The sequence below is a fragment of the Mustela nigripes genome, chromosome 4 (assembly GCF_022355385.1).
Source record: "Mustela nigripes isolate SB6536 chromosome 4, MUSNIG.SB6536, whole genome shotgun sequence".
In the NCBI taxonomy this organism is placed as follows: domain Eukaryota; kingdom Metazoa; phylum Chordata; class Mammalia; order Carnivora; family Mustelidae; genus Mustela; species Mustela nigripes.
The window spans coordinates 153,016,788-153,036,828 of record NC_081560.1 but is presented as its reverse complement, the minus strand read 5'-3'; the positions used below and the strand labels follow the sequence as shown (position 1 = coordinate 153,036,828).

General features: G+C 37.9%; 1 protein-coding gene across 2 annotated transcripts in view; it reads right to left on the bottom strand.

Moving 5' to 3' along the window:
* The window catches only part of MARCHF8 (membrane associated ring-CH-type finger 8), a 128,784-nt gene that overhangs the window by 61,662 nt on the left and 47,081 nt on the right, over positions 1-20,041 (bottom strand). For both annotated transcript variants that reach the window (XM_059398020.1, XM_059398021.1), the window contains exon 2: positions 13,371-13,550. In XM_059398020.1, coding sequence (XP_059254003.1) covers positions 13,371-13,472 — 102 coding nt within the window. In that variant the 5' untranslated portion in view covers positions 13,473-13,550. The remainder of the gene's footprint in view (positions 1-13,370; positions 13,551-20,041) is intronic.

Sequence of the window (20,041 nt, the reverse complement as noted above, 5' to 3'; positions counted from 1 at the left end):
AATATAGAAAAATCTCAGTTAATCAAGTAGATACCCCAAGTACACTAAAATTAGAGAAAGAAAAAAGTCTACAAAGATATCCATCACTTGGTATCTTAAGTCAGTTTTATTCTTAAATAAATTTTTTAAAGTTCAATTTGGATCACATGATCAAAAAATTTAACAGAGATATGGAAGATATGAAGAAAGAATCCAAACTAAACTTCTAGAGACAATAACGATACCATGAGATGAAAAATACACTAAAAAGATTAACAGATTAGACGTGGAAAAAGATTAATAAACTCAAACACAGCAATTAGAATGATCCAAAATAAAACACAGAAAGAAAACATAAAATTTTTTAAAATGTAAGCATTAACACTGGACATCTTCCAAGAGTTAATGTGTGAAACGGAGTCCCAAAAGAAGGGAGAGAGAAGAATACTTGAAAAAATTTCAAATTAATGGAAACCATGAACTCACAGATCCACAAAGTTCAACAAGCCCTAGATACAAGATACGAAGGGAATAGGGGACGCCTGGGTTGTTCAGTCAGTTGAGCATCCACCTCTTGGTTTCAGCTCAGGTCATGATCATGATCTGATCATGGGATGTGCTATCAAGCCCCAGATCAGGCTCCATGCTCAGTAGAAAGTCTGCTTGAAGATTCTCTCCCTCTGCCCCTGTCCTTACCATCTCTTTCTAAAATAAATAAATAAATCTTAAAAAGAAAATGAGGAAAACAAAAAAAGAGGGAAAAAAGCTGAAAAATTCTTTACCAGCCAACTCACACTATAAGAAATGTTAAAGTCCTTCCCAAAGAGATAGTGAACAACAGAAATGGTATTTATGAGAGTAAACAGATATTTTTCTTACTATATTAATCTCTTTAAAAATGTTTTACAATGATACTGGGATTTATAGCATATACATAAGAAAGATGTATGACAACAATACCATAAAAAGGAGAGAAACACACAGTATACTTGAGGTAATATAATATCACTTGAAGGCAGACTGTGACAAGTTAAAAATGTACACTATTACAAACCTTGAAAAAAATTTTTATTTAAAAAACCATTAAAGTAAAGAGTTATAGCTTATAAGCCAACCAAGAATTTATAAAGGCCAAAAGGGATGAGAAGGGGAACAAAGGCAGATGAGACAAACAGAAAACAAACAGGAAGACTTAACCCAACTGCAGCAATAATGTCTTTAGATATAAATGGTCCAAACACCTAAATAAAGAGTAGAGATTGTCAGACTAGATTTTTAAAAAAGACCCAACAATATGCTGCTTATATAAAGACCACTTTAAATATAAAGACACAAATGAGTTAAAAGTGGAAAGACAGAAAAGATGATGCTTTGCTAACACTTACCAAAAGAAAGATGCAGTGCCTATAGTATTACCAAAGTAGCTTTCAGACCAACGATTATTATCGCCATGATAAAGATAGTCATTTCATAATAGTAAAGGATTAATTTATCAAGAAGACCAAACAACCCTAAATGTTTATACACCTAACAGCAGAGCATCAAAAACATGTAGCAAAATTGGGAAAAATAAGACAAAGCTAGAATTATAGTCAGCAACTTCACTGCCACTCTTTCAACTAACAGAGCAACTAGACTCTAGGATACAGTAGACTTGGAAAACATTACCAAACAACTTGACCTGACTGACATTCCCAGAACACACCATCCAACAAGAGAGAAATATACATTCGTCTAAAGTTAGTACACTGCACATTTACAAAAAGAGACCGTGTTCTGTGCCATGGAACAAGCTTCAATAAATTTAAAGGATTTAACTTATTCAAAATATGCTTACAGACCAAAATGGAATCAAATTATAAATAAATAAGAGCAAGATATCTGGAAAGTCCAGAAATTTTGAAAATTAAGTAACACTTAAAGACACCCATGGATCAAAGAAGAAATCGAAGGGAAATTAGAAAGTATTTGAACCAAATAAAAATGAAACTCAAAAACCAAAATGTGCCAGATGCCACAAAAGCAGAAATTGGGAAATTTATAATCTCTAAATACCTAGCTTAGAAAATAAGAAAGTTCTCAAAAAAAAAAAAAGGGAAATAAGGAAGGTTTCAAATAAATAACCTTGGCTTATACCTTAATTAGTTAGAAAAAGAAGAGCCAATTAAACTCAAAAAAAATAGAGGGGAAAAAATGAAAAAACAGAAAACAACAACGGAGAAAATCTATGAAACTGAAAGAATTCTTTGAAATCACTTTAATAAACTTGTGACCAGATGATCAAGAAAAAAGGATAATCAGTGCCATAGATGAATGTCTGTGTCTCTCCCAAAATTCATATTCATATGTTGAAATTCTAATGCCCATGTGATTATACTAAGAAGTGGGGACTTTGCATGAGAGCAGAGCTCTCATGAATGGAAAGAGGCCTCAGAGATATCCCTCACCTCTTCTGCCACATGAGGCTATCATAAGATGTCTGCAACCCAGAAGGCTCTCACCCGGGATCATGCTGGCACCTTGATCTGGGACTATAGAACTATGAGAAATGAATTTCTACTGTTTATAAACCATAAAGTCTGTGGTATTTTTTATTATAACAGTGCAGAATGGACTAAGACAACAAGGGAACATTATAAGCAATTTTATGTCAATAAATTCAACAATGAAACTGACCAATTCCATAAAAGGCACAAATTATCAAAGTATATGGGAAAAGAAACAGATAACCTAAATGACCTTCTATTAAAAATATTGAGACTTTAGTTTAAAATTTGCTCACAAAAAATTTCAAGGAGCACCTGGGTGACTCAGTCAGTTGACTATCTGACTCTTGATATTTCGGCTCAGGTCATGATCTCAGGGTCATGAGACCGAGCTCCACACTGGGCTCTGCACTCTCCGAGGAGCCTGCTTGAGATTCTCTTTCTCTGCCCCTCCCCATCCTTTACACACATGTGCTCTCTCCAAAATAAATAAATAAATCTTTTTAAAAAAAATTTTCCAGAGCCAGATGGCTTCACTGGTTATTTCTACCAAATCTTAAATTAGAAATAATAATACCAATTCTATTTAAACTCTTCTAAAATACTCAAGAGGAAGAAACAATTCCTTAATCATTGAATGAGGCCAGTATTGTCCTTATGACAAAATCAGACAAAGACATTACAATCAAAGAAAACTACAGACCAATATCCCTTTCGAACATAGATGCAAAAATTCTAGACAAGAATTCTAGCAATTCAAATCCAACCATATATAAAAAAGTTAATACAATACAGGGCGCCTGGGTGGCTCAGTCATTAAGCATCTGCCTCTGGCTGAAGTCAGTCTCCAGGTCCCGAGCGTGCTTTTCCCTCTTCCTCTACCCCTCCCCCCCTGCTTGTGTTCTTTCTCTCTCTGTCAAATAAACAAATAAAATCTTTTTTAAAAGAAAGTTCATACAGTATAAACAAGTGTGGTTTATACCAGAAACGTAGGGTTGGTTTAACATTAAAAAAAAAAAAAAAACTCTAACCAGTATACTTTGCAATATTAACAAACTGTGATGGTTATTTTTATGTGTCAACTTGACCATGCTAAGGAATGCCCAGATAGCTGGTAAAACATTATTTCTGGATGCATCTATAGGAGCAGTTCCAGAAGATATTAACATTTGAATGACCCCAAAGCAGGTGGGCATTATCCAAATCCACTGAGGGACTGAATAAAATAAAAGGCAGAGGAAGGGAGTAAGTGCTGTTTGCTTGAGCTACCAAGTCCATCTTATTCCGCCCTTGGATATCAGCACACCTGCTTCTCAGGCCTTCGGACTCCAGCTCTGTAATCAAACTGAGACTCTAACATTTGTTTCCCTGGTTCTGAGGCCTTTGGATTTGGACTAAATGACACCATCAAACTTCCTGGTTCTCCAGTTTACAGACTGCAGGTGGAAGGATTTTTCAGGCTCCATAATCATGTGAGCCAAGTCCTATAATAAATCTCATATCTATATATCTATAGATAAAGATATCTTTTTTTAAAGTTTTTTTTAAGGTTTTATTTATTTATTTGACAGAGAGAGAGATCACAAGTAGGCAGAGAGGCTGAGAGAGAGGGAGAAGCAGGCTCTCCGCTGAGTGGACAGCCCGATGCGGGGCTCGATCCAAGGACCCTGAGATCATGACCTGAGCCGAAAGCAGAGGCTTAACCCACTGAGCCACCCAGACACCCCTAGATAAATATATCTTATTGGTTCTGTCTCTCTGAACAACCTTGATGAATATACAAAATAAAAAAATAGAGGGTGCCGGGGTAGCTCAGTTGGTTGGGCCGCTGCCTTCGGCTCAGGTCATGATCCCAGACTTCCAGGATCGAGTCCCTCATCGGGCTCCCAGCTCCTTGGGGAGTCCGTTTCTCCTTCTGACCTTCTCCTCTCTCATGCTCTCTCTCACTCATTCTCTCTCAAATAAATAAATAAAATCTTAAAAAAAAAAAATAGAAACCATATGATCACCTCAGTAGACAGAACTGCAAGTATCCTTTGGTACATCTGACTCCATCCAAAACCCTGCACTAAGAGACTTGAACAATCACTTTTAACTTCTCATGGCCATGTCCCTAGAATGATGATTAAACAACCCTCTTAAGTTCCTGCCTGGAAAAACTCAAACGTTGCCAAAAACATTTAGTGTTTGTTCCAGCCAACAACCTGAAGATAGAACCCCTGTATCCCAATCTCTATAGGAGAGTACAAGCCTAAACTGAGTAAGCACCAGGTAGCAAACCCAGATGATTTAATCACCCCAACCAGCTCCTTTCCAACTTTTTGTAAATTTCAACATCCCTGACACTGTTCAAGTCCCCACTCCCCATTTTTTCCTCCTCCCTACATCCTCATTCTCTTTTTAAAATATTCTAGTCACCTCCACACAAAAAGAAGCTGAGTTCTGCTCACACTGGACTCTCCTCCCCACTGTAATATTTATTACTGAATAAAATCTGCCCTTAATGCTTTATCTAGAATACAGCTTTTTATTTGGTAAGACACAGAAAAAGCATTTGACAAAACCCATGATCCATTTCTGACCAAAACTCTCAGCAAACTAGAAATGGAAGAGAACTTCAACCTGATGGTATCTACAAAAAACATACAGCTTACATCATACTTAATATTGAAAGAATAAATGTTTTCCCCCTAAGATCAGGAACAACACAAGGACTACACATGTTCACTAGGACAAAAAGGAAGGAGGCAGGCATCCACATAAAAAAAAGACAATGTAAAACACTATTCATAGATGACACAATTACCTACATAGAAAATTTAATGAAAGCTACCATAGCTCATAAGTGAGTTTGCTAAAATGTCAAACAAGATAGAAGATAGAAGATCAATACAAGAACATCAGTTTTATTTCTAAATATTAGTAATGAGCAATAGATGTTAAAAAATTTTTTAAAAATAGTACGATTTACAAAGGCAGCAAAAGTACAAAGTAAATAGGGATAAAACTGACAAAAAAAAAAAAGACTGACCTACACACTGAAATCTATACAACATTACTAAGAGAAATTAGGTAAGACTTAAAGAGAAGACATCTTGTTCATGGGTCAAGACTCAATACTGCTAAATGTCACTTCTCCCACAAATTGAACTTCAAATTCAATAATCCCAATAAAAAGCTCAGTAGACTTTTGTGTAGGAACTGACAACCTGATTCTTAAAATTCATATGGAAGTGCAAAAAAACAAATAGGCAAAACACGTTTGAGAAAGAACACTACTGACTTTCAAGATTTATTATAAAGCTGGAGTGTTTATGACAGTGTGATATTGGGGTAAAGACATTAAATAGATCAATGAAACAGAAAAGAGTCAAGACAACTGACACAATGGGAGAAGATATTTGCAAATGATATTATCAGATAAAGGGCTAGTATCCAAAATCTATAAAGAACTTATCAAACTCAACACCCAAAGAACAAATAATCCAATCAAGACATGGGCAGAAGACATGAACAGACATTCTCCAAAGAAGACATACAAATGGTCAAGAGACACACAAAAAAGTGCTCAACATCACTTGGCATCAAGGAAATACAAATCAAAACCGCAGTGAGGTATCAACTCACATCAGTCCAAATGGCTAAAATTAACAAGTAAGGAAATAACATGGAGTAAACAGTATGGAGGTTCCTCAAAAAGTTGAAAATAGAACTACCCTATGACCCAGCAATTGCACTACTGGGTATTTACCTTAAAGATAGAAATGTACTGATCTGAAGGGGCACATGTACCCCAATGTTTATAGCAGCAATGTCCACAATAGCCTATCTATGGAAACAGCCTAGATGTCCATCAACAGGTGAATGGATAAAGATGATGTGATACACACACACACACACACACACACACACACACACACAGTGGAATACTATGCAGCCATAAAAAAACAAAATCCTGCCATTTACAGGATGGAACTAGAGGCTATTATGCTAAGCAAAATAAGCCTATCAGAGGCCATTACCATATGATCTCACTGATATGAGGAATCTGAGAAACGAGACAGGATCATAGGGGAAGGGAGGGAGAAATGAAACCAGAGAGGGAGACAAACCATAAGAGATTCTTAATCTCAGGAAACAAACTGAGGGTTTCTAGAGGGGACAAGGGTGGGAGGGATGGGGTAGGTGGATGATGGACAGTGGGGAAGGTATGTGCTATGAAGAGCTCTGTGAATTGTGTTAAGACTGATGAATCACAGACCTTTACTCCTGAAACAAATAATACATCTTATGTTAATAAAAATAAAAGAATAAATAACATTACAAAAATAGCTAAAAATTGAGACCCAAGGCTTAAACTAATATGGAAATTTTTTAAAAGATTTTATTTATTTGACAGACAGATAGAACACACATAGGCAAAGAGGCCGGCAGAGGGAGAGGGAGAAGCAGGCTCTCTGCTGAGGAGTGAGCCCAATTTGGGGCTCGATTCAGAACCCTGGGATCATGACCTGAGCAGAGGGCAGCCGCTCAACCGACTGAGCCACCCAGGCACCCACCCCCAATATGGAAATGTTTACAAGCATAAAGGAAAAGTCCTCTATTTGGATTCACAAATTAAATTACATAATGTGTAATTACAGGTTTGACACATGTGATAAGGATTCCTGTGACCCAAAGTTTAAACTGAGCCAGTAATGTTTTAACCTGCAAAACCTAACATATATTTTAGAAACTGTACATGCATTATGAATGCTCTTAGCCTTCATCGTACAGCATACCCAGAGTACATGCTCACTTCCCAACTTGCTAATTAAATGTATTCAATAAACCACGATGAGTCCAATTAATCACAACCAAAGAAGCATGGTAATTATACATCATACAATGTTGGGGGCAGCTGACACCCATCAAGCACTTAGGAAAAAAAGAAAAGAGTCAAGAAATAAGCACATACATATTTGGGAAACTGATTAAGGTACTGTGATGGAGAAAAGACAGTCCATTCTACTCAAAGAATGTTACTGGAGCAACTGGATATTTACAAAAAAACTATATTGGATATATACTCCATATAATAAACAAAAATTAATTCAAAATAGATTCCAGACATATGGGAAAAACCAAAACTATAAGTGTTCTAAGATACTATTTGCACCTTTGGGCTAAGTAAAGCTTTCTTTTTTTATTTTAAGATTTATTTATTTGACAGAGAGAGAGAGAGATAACAAGTAGGCAGAGAGGCAGGCAGAGAGATGGGGGGGAAGCAGGCTCCCCACTGAGCAAAGAGCCCAATGCGGGGCTCAATCCCAGGACCCTGAGACCATGACCTGAGCTGAAGGCAGAGGCTTAACCCACTGAGCCACCCAGGTGTCCCAAGTAAAGCTTTCTTAATAGAACACCAAAAGTACAATAAATACAAGGGAAAAAGGATAAATTTGACTTCACCAAAATTTAAAAAGTTAAAACCAAACTTTACTCTTCAAAAGACACTGGCAGGAACATTAAAAGACAATCCAGTCCCTGGGAGAAAACATCTGTAAAGCATTTATCTGATAAAGGACTTGTATCTAGAATACATACAGAATGCTCAAAATGAAGGGGTGCCTGGGTGGCTCAGTGGGTTAAGCCGCTGCCTTCGGCTCAGGTCATGATCCCAGGGTCCTGGGATCGAGCCCCACATTGGGCTCTCTGCTCATCAGGGAGCCTGCTTCCTCTTCTCTCTCTCTCTGCCTGCCTCTCTGCCTACCTGTGATCTCTATCTGTCAAATAAATAAAATCTTTAAAAAAAAAAAAAAGAATGCTCAAAATCAGACAAAAGAAAAATGGCCACCAATTTTTTAAGTGGACAAAAGGTTTAAAGAGGCTCTTCAACAAAAAAGACATAAGGATGAAAAGATGTTCCACATCATTATTCATGAGGGAAATGCAAATTAAAACCACAATGAGATGCCAGTATATACCTATTAGATGTTAAAATTAAAAAGACAGACCATATCAAGTGTTGGCAGAGATGTAGAAGAATTGGAACTCCCCTCCTTCTGGCAGGAATGTAAAAGGGTACAATCATTTTGGAAAACAGTTTGTCCGTACCTTAAAAAGTTAAACATACATCTACCATATGTTTCCACTACTAGGTATTTACCCAAGGGAAAGGAAATATATGTCCATACAAAGGGCTTATATGAATGTTAAGAGTAGCCTTAATCATAACAACCCAAAATAGGAAACAACCCAGATGTCCATCAACAGGAGAATGAATAAACAAATTATGATAGATCCATACAATGAATACTACTCAGCAAGAAAAGGACACAACTTTGTACACACACACACACACATAAACACACACATAGGAATATAACTCAACCATCAAAAAGAATGAAATCTTGCCATTTGCAATGACATGGATGGAACTAGAGGATATTATACTAAGCGAAATTAAGTCAGTCAGAGAAAGACAAATATATGATTGCATTCAAATGTGGAGTTTAAGAAACAAAACAGATACACATAGGGGAAGGGAAGGAAAAATAACAGGAAACAGACTAGGAAAAACTGCAAGAGACTCTTTAACTATAGGAAAGAAGCTGAAAGTTGCTAGAGGGGAGGTGGGTAAGGGGATGTAGTAACTGGGTGATGGGCATTAAGGAGGGCACCTGATATAATGAGTAATTGGTGCTCATGCAACTGATGAATCACTAAATTACCTCTGAAACTAATAATATACTATATATTAATTAAATTTAATTTTTAAAAATGTAAATAAGTAAGAAAAGGACATAACTATTGATACACACAACTTGGATGAATCTCAAAAGAATCTCTGAAAAAAACTAAATTTAAAAAAGTACATAATATGTAACTCCATCCCTATAAAACCCTAGAAAATGCAAACTAATCTACAGTGAAAGAAAGCAGATCAATGACTGCTTGAGTAGAGGTATGAGGAAACTTACAAGTGATGGATATGTTCACAATCTTGCTTGAGAAGATACTGTACATTTTATGTTTTTTTTTTTTAAAGATTTTTATTTATTTAACAGACAGAGATCACAAGTAGGCAGAGAGAGAGAGAGGAGACAGCAGGGTCCCTGCCGAGCAGAGAGCCCGATGTGGGGCTCGATCCCAGGACCCTGGGATCATGACCTGAGCCGAAGGCAGAGGCTCTAACCCACTGAGCCACCCAGGCGCCCCGATACTGTACATTTTAAATATGTTACTGCATGTCAATTATAATGTAATAAGGCTATTTAAAAATGAAATAAAGCAAAAAAAATCTTAAAAAATGTAACAGGACCTATCAAACCACGAGACAGATTTAGTTTTGATAAGAAATTAACGACTCTCTAAACTATAAGAAAAAATATTTTCCAAAAAAACTATGAAGAATATATTCCTTATAGATGGAGTGCAAATAACCTCCATATCAGGTTTCTAAATGCAGACCAGAGTCCGGAAGGTGACAGATTGATACTTATAAAACACTAAGAAGGGGCGCCTGGGTGGCTCAGTGGGATAAGCCACTGCCTTCGGCTCAGGTCATGATCTCGGGGTCCTGGGATCGAGTCCCGCATCAGGCTCTCAGATCAGCAGGGAGCCTGCTTCCTCCTCTCTCTCTCTCTGCCTGCCTCTCTGCCTACTTGTGATCTCTCTCTGTCAAATAAATAAATAAAATCTTTAAAACACTAAGAAAAAAAAAATTCTCAAGAAACATCTACCCAGTTCATAAGCAAGAGTAGCAGAAATCTTTTTATTATAAAACATTCCTCTTAATTCCACAGTGGTCCCCATACCATTAAAACTAAATTCATTCATTCATTCATCAACTGTATTGACTGCTCTGTAAGTCATTATCTGTTTTTGGAACTGTATAGATATGGGCTCATGCAATGGATGCTATAAAATCATGTACCTGATAAATCTAAGTAAAACTGTCAACATTAAGAGTTATATTATTTGATTCCGGGTAAACTGCAAGGCTCCTCCTCCTTACAAGATTCAGAAGGAATAAAACTATTATTGATGTAATGAACTGTCTCATGTTATCCCAGAAACTGTGAGATTAAGTTCAACCTTTGCAGCTCTGAGAACAGTGGGTAATGAGCAGGAAGGAAGGAGTGTCTCCTCCCCTCCTCTCCAAACACAGAGGATCAGAAATCATACCAAAGAATTCTGCTGTGAACTCACTGGGCCAGGGAAACTGGATAAAGGAAAACAGACTCCAATGGACAAAATGTGCCTTCCAAATCAATTCTGATACCACACTGCAAAACCTAGACACCCACAAAAATCATCTTCAGCAACGTGCCAGCTGCTGCCGAAACTTCAAGCTCCTGTCTGGGCTGCAACCCCACTGCCTGCAGCCTCACATTGGCACCTTGATTCCCTGAACTCTCACAATGCCATCAGGTGTCCAAACTATTCCCCACACTAAAGTGGCACAGAATGGTGCCTCTTTTCAATACCGATTAAAATCCCAACTCCATGAACATAGTCATTAGTGCTACTTATTTAAACCTTAAAATCCCCATCCAATAGATCAATTCACTAAGTATTTACTAAATACCCACTGCGACAAATCTGCAATAGGGTTTTACATCCAAATGAATCTCCCTTCCTGGCCTAAAATGTTGGACTTCTTCCTTTTTCCAAACAAGTCTTTTTACATATATATATATATATATATATATATATATATATATATATTTTTTTTTTTTTTTTTTTGAGATAGATAGATAGATGGATAGAGATCTCAAAAAATCCTGCCATCTGGTGTCCAAATTTGACACTGCACTGAATAGGGACCGAGCAACCTCTATGTGGTATAGGCAAGCACCCTAGAACTAAAAAATGTTCCATGTGGGGGTATTTAAAAATCCATTTGGGGGCGCCTGGGTGGCTCAGTGGGTTAAGCCTCTGCCTTTGGCTCAGGTCATGATCTCAGGGTCCTGGGATCGAGCCCCGCGTCGGGCTCTCTGCTCAGCAGTGGGCCTGCTTCCCCTTCTCTCTCTGCCTGCCTCTCTGCCTACTTGTGATCTCTCTCTCTGTCAAATAAATAAATAAAATCTTTTTTAAAAAATCCATTTGGACTAAAGAGTTACAAGAAAAGACCATTAATTTAAATGAATCTTAAATGAAGTCTATTAATTAACTTAAATGAAAACTGAAAGAATATGGGAAAACAGGCCTTCTCCCATCTCCAGCAAATCGAGGAAAAACTGAAGCTGAAAATGAAATATCCAAAACCCATCTACACCAGCACCACTCCTGGTCAGCCTTTCAATCAATGCTGGCCACACTCCTAAGAGCTCAGCAAAATAGAAAGGGTGCAGACTGACCACACAAACATCTGAAAAAAGGAAAACACAAACTAAGAATATAGAGACCTATTTTATGTTATATGGTACCTTTTCATTTTCCATAGTCCATGTACTTCAAGAACTATGATATGATAAATTCAGGGTTGGTTTTTTTTTTTCATTATTTATGTAATAAGGCAAAAAGTGGTGTCCCATCAGCTATAATGACTCAACTTCAAACAAGATATTACTTCTTGACTTGACAAGGATTGTTTAGAGTCTTCAGCAAAGATTTACTACAAAATAGGAAGGGTATCAGAACTAATGAGCATGTGTCTACACAGCACATGGTAAAGGCGAGGAGAAAGTAGGAGGAATCAGGGATGACTCCCTATCTCACCCCACATGCAATTACCAAGCTCAGTGGATGAATAAACTAAGTATCTCTCTATCCCCACTGCCCTACCCTAGACAAAGTCACCATCACCTTTTCCTTAGGAACTGGCAAACTACAGCCTACAGGCCACATCTGGCCTGTCACCTGTTTTTGCAAGTAAAGTTTTATTGGCGCACAGTCATGACCACTCATTTATATATTATCTTTGGCTATTTTCATGCTACCATGACAGAATTAGGGAGATGTGACTGGCCTACCAAGTCTAAAACATTTACCATCTGCCTCTTTACAGAGAAAGTTTGCCAAACTTGGCCTAAGTAGGCTATTAAATAAACCTCTAACTAGTCTCTCTACCACTCAGTTAATTCCCTCTCTAACCCAGTCTGAGTGAAAAGTTTTAAGAACACAAATTTGATCATTCATTCTGCAAAGATAAACCCAAATTCCTTATAAGGAATATCTATCTATTCCTTATTCCTCTTCCAACCTCCCATCCTGCCACTACCCGTTATGTTCCAGTAATTCTATCTTAATCTCTCCAAACCCACCTTGCTTTAGCCTCTGAGCTTTCAGCATATGATATTTCTTCCAACTGGGATACTCTACCTTTCTTTAGCTAACTCCAGGTCACCCTTCAGGTTCTCTATGTAAATGTCATTTTCTCTAGGAAGCCATTCCTGACCCCTTGGGCTGGAATTTGGTGGTCCTGCATTCCTCCATCACTGACCTTGTTTTTAGACTCTAATGCTTTTTAACTGTCAGACCAGATCAAGAGCCATATAAGGGCAGAGACAGGCTCTGTGCTGTTAACTACGATACTCTTGCAGGAAACAGGGACTAGTACATATGAGGTATTTATAAAGTCTTTGTTCAAATTAATTTACCCTTTGCATCATGTTCTGAGAATTAAAGAACTTGTTCTCAGAGATTTATCAGAAATAATCATACCATTGTAGGCAATGAAGATAAATAAGTCGTGTATAACCATAGCAGAATATGTTGATACCAAAATCTGAAACCTAGAAACCTATAGAGAAAGCTTCTGAACCCAACGATTTACACCTTTTTAGTGTAATTTTTAGTATATTACTGGAGAAATATACTATATTTTAGTATATTACTGGAGAAAACCTTGATCGTCAGAGCTTATCATTCCAGACCACACATAACAAAAATGATGAAACTGAAAAAACATTCTCCTAATACCTGCTCTTCCCTCTCCTTTTCTTTGGTCTTACTTCTGTAGACTCTAGCAGAGGCGACATCCTGGGTTGGAATGGTAGAGATCTGATGCAGTGGCATGCTCATCCCAGCCTCCTGTCTGGTTGTCGTCTTTACTGAAGAGAGTCTCCAGTGGTAGAGTCATTTTGGGCCATCGACGTCAAGCTGAGAGGGAGGATACAAGACATAAATGAGCTAAAACACTTCAAATTTCCAACAGTGAGATTAGCATTTTATATTTACACTCTTACATTCGTATTTGAATCAGTTACAATATCTGACATAAATACTTGGTATCCAAAAACAACAGAAGATAAACGTTTTACGGGGGAAATTTTAACATTTTTCTCATATAATAAGATGGAAACACCTGAAAGAGGCTGTGGGTCAGGTACAAGTATAATGAGATATTACTTTTCCATTGTCCATTAGGTTTTAACCAGCAGTGTCATTCTTTAAGAGTATTTCTGAAATCAAATTTTTTTCTTGAAAAGGCATTCATTCTGACTAAAGTAGTCATCTTTCCTTAAAACCACTGCCCTAGAAAATCCACATAATGATAGGATTAAAGGTTAAAAACTCTAGAATAAATTTAAAAGATCTATGATCTCTGCTTAACCTTCTGAAAGTCTAGACTGTTTAGACAGTTGTCGGCAAACTTTTCCTACAAAGGACCAGAGAGTAAATACTTTGGGCATTGTGGGCCATATATTTTTTTCTTAATTACTCAGTTCTGCTGTTGTAGCATGAAAGCAGCCACAGTAAGTGTGTAAATGAATGGGAATGGTTATGTTCCAGTAAAACTTTACTTATAAAAACAAATGGCCGGTTAGATTTGGCCCATAGCCTACAGTGCTAATCCTGTTCTAAGGAATTTTCCAGGGAAGAAGAATGTCATCAGGAATATTCCTGGGATCTTGAAAAGGCTGCCCTTAGGTAAAATAATAGTTTCTAAGTCCAATGATTCCAGGCACACCTGTCTTTTTTCTGGTTCTCTTTTACATTCCTCCAAAGTACCTGGTAACTGAATTGTATGTTTTCCATCCCAACACTGTCCCCACTGAAATTTATCAAACTCTGTATATAAAACCAATTATATATCCAAATTATCCATTAACTTTAATGTAGTAACGTTTCATGCTATTTGAATTTTAACAAAGGATGGAAGCATTAAACCAAACAATGAATCTCTGATTTAGGGATTTTCACTTAACTAACCATGCATTGGAGGGTGGGACAACAGGCAGGGAGCGTAAACAACAGGGCTTGACAAGTCTGAGGTCATATTTGATGAGTGGCCATTTATTCTACCCAACCCTAAGGTCACATCTGAAGGGCAGCCAATTATTCTACCTCTCCCCAAACTCTGTTCTGTGTTTGTGTGGCTGATCCCATCCTTGACAGTGTTACTTTTTTTTTTTTTTAAAGATTTTTTATTTATTATTTATTTGACAGAGAGAGAGAAATCACAAGTAGGCGGAGAGTCAGGCAGAGAGAGAGAGAGAAGCAGGCTCCCGCTGAGCAAAGAGCCCGATGCGGGGCTCGATCCCAGGACACTGAGATCATGACCTGAGCCGAAGGCAGTGGCTTAATCCACTGAGCCACCCAGGCGCCCCCTTGACAGTGTTACTAACCAAACCAATGAACAACAGAACTCACAGAATTAATTTCTTTCACCAGATTCTCTGATTAACAAGCCACAAGAAGGAATAAAAACTGGAAGGGATCAACTCTATGAGAAAATGAACAAAAAGAATATTGTTCTTAAAAGTCTAGTGTTGGGGTGCCTGGGTGGCTCAGTGGGTTAAAGCCTCTGCCTTCGGCTCAGGTCATGATCCCAGGGTCCTAGGATTGAGCCCCATATTGGGCTCTCTGCTTAGCGGGAAGCCTGCTTCCTCCTCTCTCTCTGCCTGCCTCTCTCTGTCTACTTGAGATCTCTGTCTGTCAAATAAATAAAATCTTCCCAAAAAAAGCCCACTTTAAAAGTCTAGTGTTATAATAGGTGGGCGATCACTGATAACCAATAAAACAGGGAAATACAGGTGATATTAATGTCTACATATTACAATCAATAATTAATAAAATGTTAGTATCCACATACTATACATTACCTACTCTATCATAAGCCTTTGATGAGGCTGACTAAAGATGGAACACTGTGCCCAGCAAATGGTCTGGATATTTATGTTCGCATCACACAAAATAAGAGGCACTTACTGCTGAGTTGTCTTATGCTGTCTGGGTGGTCACAACAGTCACTGGAGAACAGTTTTTTCATCACTCATGCATCAGAGTTCTCTGTCACAGATGGCAAACTCCATGTGGCCTCTTGGAATACTTACACAAAATAACCATGTCCACAGTCCTTACTACATATCATATCTATAGCTGCCTTTGGTGCTTCTAGTATAATAATCATTATTACATCATTGTACATGATCATGACAAGCCTGAAGAGGACTATTTATGCCAGAGAGACACAAATGTGAGAATAGGTTTTAAATACTTTGCAGAATTTTGAAGGTCCTCCCCTCCTTACAGTCATTTAAGCTACTCTTTTGATATGAGCCCCTATCTCCAAGTAACAGTCCTGAAAGTCTGCCTGAAGCAATTCCTCTCCTATGCCGTATTTAGGACAAAAGTGATAATGGTAAGGGGTGCCTGAGTGGCTCAGTGGGTTAAGCCTCTGCCTTCAGTTCAGGTCATAATCCCAGAGACCTGAGATCAGTCCTGAGCCCCACATCAGGGAGCCTGCTTCCCCCCTGCCCTGTCTGCCTCCCTGCCTACTTGTGATTTATCTCACTGTCAAATAAATAAATAAGTAAATCTTTATTTTAAAAATGTAATGTTAAAAACCAAAATGCAGAACAGACCATGCCACTTTCTGTGTGAAGGTTCATGTGAAAAGCATAAAGCAGGTATTACTTGTACTACTTTCTTTGCATGATTACCAAATACCCATTTTAAATCAATTCATCTGTAATGAAGAGCAATAATTAAACCTCTACACTATGCCTGACAATCCAGGCATGAGGACTTCAATTTCTACTGCTAAAAATATAGCACAACTGATACAAACATCCATATCTAGAAGAAATGGACAAACTGGGTGTTTAAGAATATGGAAACGGGGGCACCTGGCTGGTTCAGTTGGTGGAGTATGCAACTCTTAATCTTGAGGTCATGAGTTTGAGCCCCATGTTGCATCTAGTGATTAGTTTTTAAAAAATCTTTAAAAAATTGGGGGAGTATATAGAAAGAAATGGATATTCCATGTCACCAGAACAGAAGACTTACTATTATGAAGGTGGCAATTCTCCCAAAACTGATATTATACAAATAAAGCAACCCTTATCAAAAATCCAGCAGACTTCTAGGCAGAAATTAGACAAGCTGATCCTAGAATTCGTATAGAAAGTAGAGGAACCCAGGATACTCAAACAATCTTGAAGAACAAAGTTGGATAACTCACACTTCCCAATTTCAAAACTTAACTACAAAGGAATAGTAACCAAGACAGCATCAAATCGGAATATGGGTAGATATATAGATTAACAGAAGAGAACTTAGAGTCAACAAATAAGCCCATGTATCTATATCTATGGTCAACTGGTTTTTCAACGAGGGTTCCAAGACTATTCAATGGGGTAAAGAACAGTCCATTCCATATGCAAATAAATGAATTTAGATTCCTATCTCAGGGGTGCCTGGGTGGCTCAGTGGGTTAAAGCCCCTCCCTTCGGTTCAGGTCATGATCCCAGAGTCCTGGGATCGAGCCCCACATCGGGCTCTCTGCTCGGCAGGGAGCCTGCTTCCACCTCTCTCTCTGCCTGCCTCTCTGCCTACTTGGGATCTCTGTCTGTCAAATAAATAAATAAACAAAATCTTAAAAAAAAAAAAAAAGATTCCTATCTCACACAAATAAAAAATAAACTAAACATTGCCCAAATAAAAATGTTTGTGCTTCAACAGACACCATCAAGAAAGTGAAAAGACAGGGGCACCTGGGTGGCTCAGTGGGTTAAGCCTCTGCTTTCAGCTCAGGTCATGATCCCAGGGTCCCGGGATCGAGCCCTGCATCGGGCTCTCTGCTGAGCAGAGAGCCTGCTTCCCCCTCTCTCTCTGCCTACTTATGATCTCTGTCAAATAAATAAATAAAATCTTTTAAAAAAAGAAAGAAAGAAAGTGAAAAGACAACCATAGAACACAAAAAATCATTTTGCAAAACATACAATGAGGGTCTTGTGTGTTGAATATATGAAAAGGGCTGTCACAACTCAACAATAAATAGACAAATAACCCAAAGAAAAATGCGTTGTTCAAGAGACTCTTAATTATACAGATTACTAGAGGAGAGGGAGGTGGGAGGATGGGTCAAATAGGTGACAGGGATTAAGGAGTGCACTTGTGGAGATGAGCACAGGGTTATGCATCGAAGTGTTGAATTACTGTATTATAAAACTGAAACTAAGATAACACTGTTAACCAACTAAAATTAAAATAAAAACTTTTAAAAAGCAAAAATGGGTTGTTTAACATCATTAGCCAACAGGAGAATGCAAATCAAAACCATGAGATATACTTCAATTATGACTATATTTAAAGACAGATCAGTGTTGGCAAGGATGTGGAGAAACTGAGGTCCTCATAAAATGCTGGTGGAACTACATGCAGCTGCTTTGGAAAACAGTTTGGATCTTCCTTAAAATGTGGAAATAACACAAATGTCCATAAATTAATAAATGGATAAATAAAGCATATTATCTACATAATGGAATACTATTTAGCAATAAAAAGGAATGATACATGAATACATGCTACAACATGGATGAAACTTGAAAGCATTTTACAAAGTGAAAGAACAAAATATTTTATGATTACATTTTTATGAAATTGTCCAGAGTAGGCAAATCATAGAAACAGAAAGTAGATTACTGATTGCCAAGGACTAGGGTAGGGCTCAGGAATGGGAGCTGATGGCTAAAAGGGTTTCTTTTTAGAGTAATAAATATGTTCTAAAATTTATTATGGTCATGTTGCATAATTTCTAAAGATACCTAAAAGCCAGAGAATTATAGAATTTAAAATGGGTGGATTGTAACAAATGTGAATTATATCTCAATAAAGCTGCTTTTTAAAAGAATATATAAGTAATTACTATGAATTAAGATAGATAAACTGACCCTCAACTGTATGGTCAACTAATCTTTGACAAAGCAATGTGAGTTTTTCCCAATGGAAAAAAGAGAGTCTCTTCAACAAATAGTGGTGGGAAAACTGGACAGCCACATGCAGAAGAATGAAACTGGACCATTTCCTTATACCATACACAAAAATAGACTCAAAGTTGATGAAAGATCTAAATGTGAGACGGGAATCCATCAAAATCCTAGAGGAAAAGACAGGCAGCAACCTCTGTGACCTTGGCCACAGCAACTTCTTTCTAGATAAGTCTCTAAAGGCAAGGGAAACAAGGCTAAAATGAACTACTGGGACTTGGTCAAGATAAAAGCCTTCTGCAAAGGAAACAGTCAACAAAACCAAAAGATGACCAACAATGGGAGAAGATATTTTCAAATGATATTATCAAATAAAGGGGTAGTATCCAAAATCTATAAAGAACTTATCAGGGGCGCCTGGGTGGCTCAGTGGATTAAGCCGCTGCCTTCGGCTCAGGTCATGATCTCAGGGTCTTGGGATCGAGTCCCGCATCAGGCTCTCTGCTCAGCAGGGAGCCTGCTTCCCTCTCTCTCTCTCTCTCTGGCTGCCTCTCTGTCTACTTGTGATTTCTCTCTGTCAAATAAATAAATCTTTAAAAAAAAAAAAAAGAACTTATCAAACTCAACACCCAAGGAACAAATAATCCAATCAAGACATGGGCAGAAGACATGAACAGACATTCTCCAAAGAAGACATACAAATGGCCAACAGACACATGAAAAAGTGCTCAACATCACTCGGCATCAGGGAAATACAAATCAAAACCAAAGTGAGATACCACCGCACACCAGTCTAAATGGCTAAAATCAACAAGTCAGGAAACGACACATGTTGGCGAGGAAACAGAGAAAGGGGAACCCTCCGACACTGTTGGTGGGAATGCAAGCTGGTGCAGTTACTCTGGAAAACAGTATGGAGGTTCCTTCAAAAGTTGAAAATAGACTACCCTACGACCCAGCAATTGCACTACTGGGTATTTACTATAAAGACACAAATGCAGTAATCCGAAGGGGTACGTGCACCCAAACGTTTATAGCAGCAATGTCCACAACAGCCAAACTATGGAAACAGCTTAGATATTCACAACAGATGAGTGGATAAAGAAGATGTTGTACATATATACAGTGGAATATTATGCGGCCATCAAAAAACTGAAATTTTGAAAAAAGCATGGAGGTTCCTCAAAATGTTGAAAATAGAACTGCCCTATGACCCAGCAATTGCACTACTGGGTATTTATACAAACATAGTGATCCAAAGGGGCACGTGCACCCAAATGTTTATAGCAGCAATGTCCACAATAGCCAAACTGTGGAAAGAACCTAGATGTCCATCAACAGATGAATGGATCAAGAAGATGTGGTATATATACACAATGGAATACTATGCAGCCATCAAAAGAAATGAAATCTTGCCATTTGCAACAACATGGATGG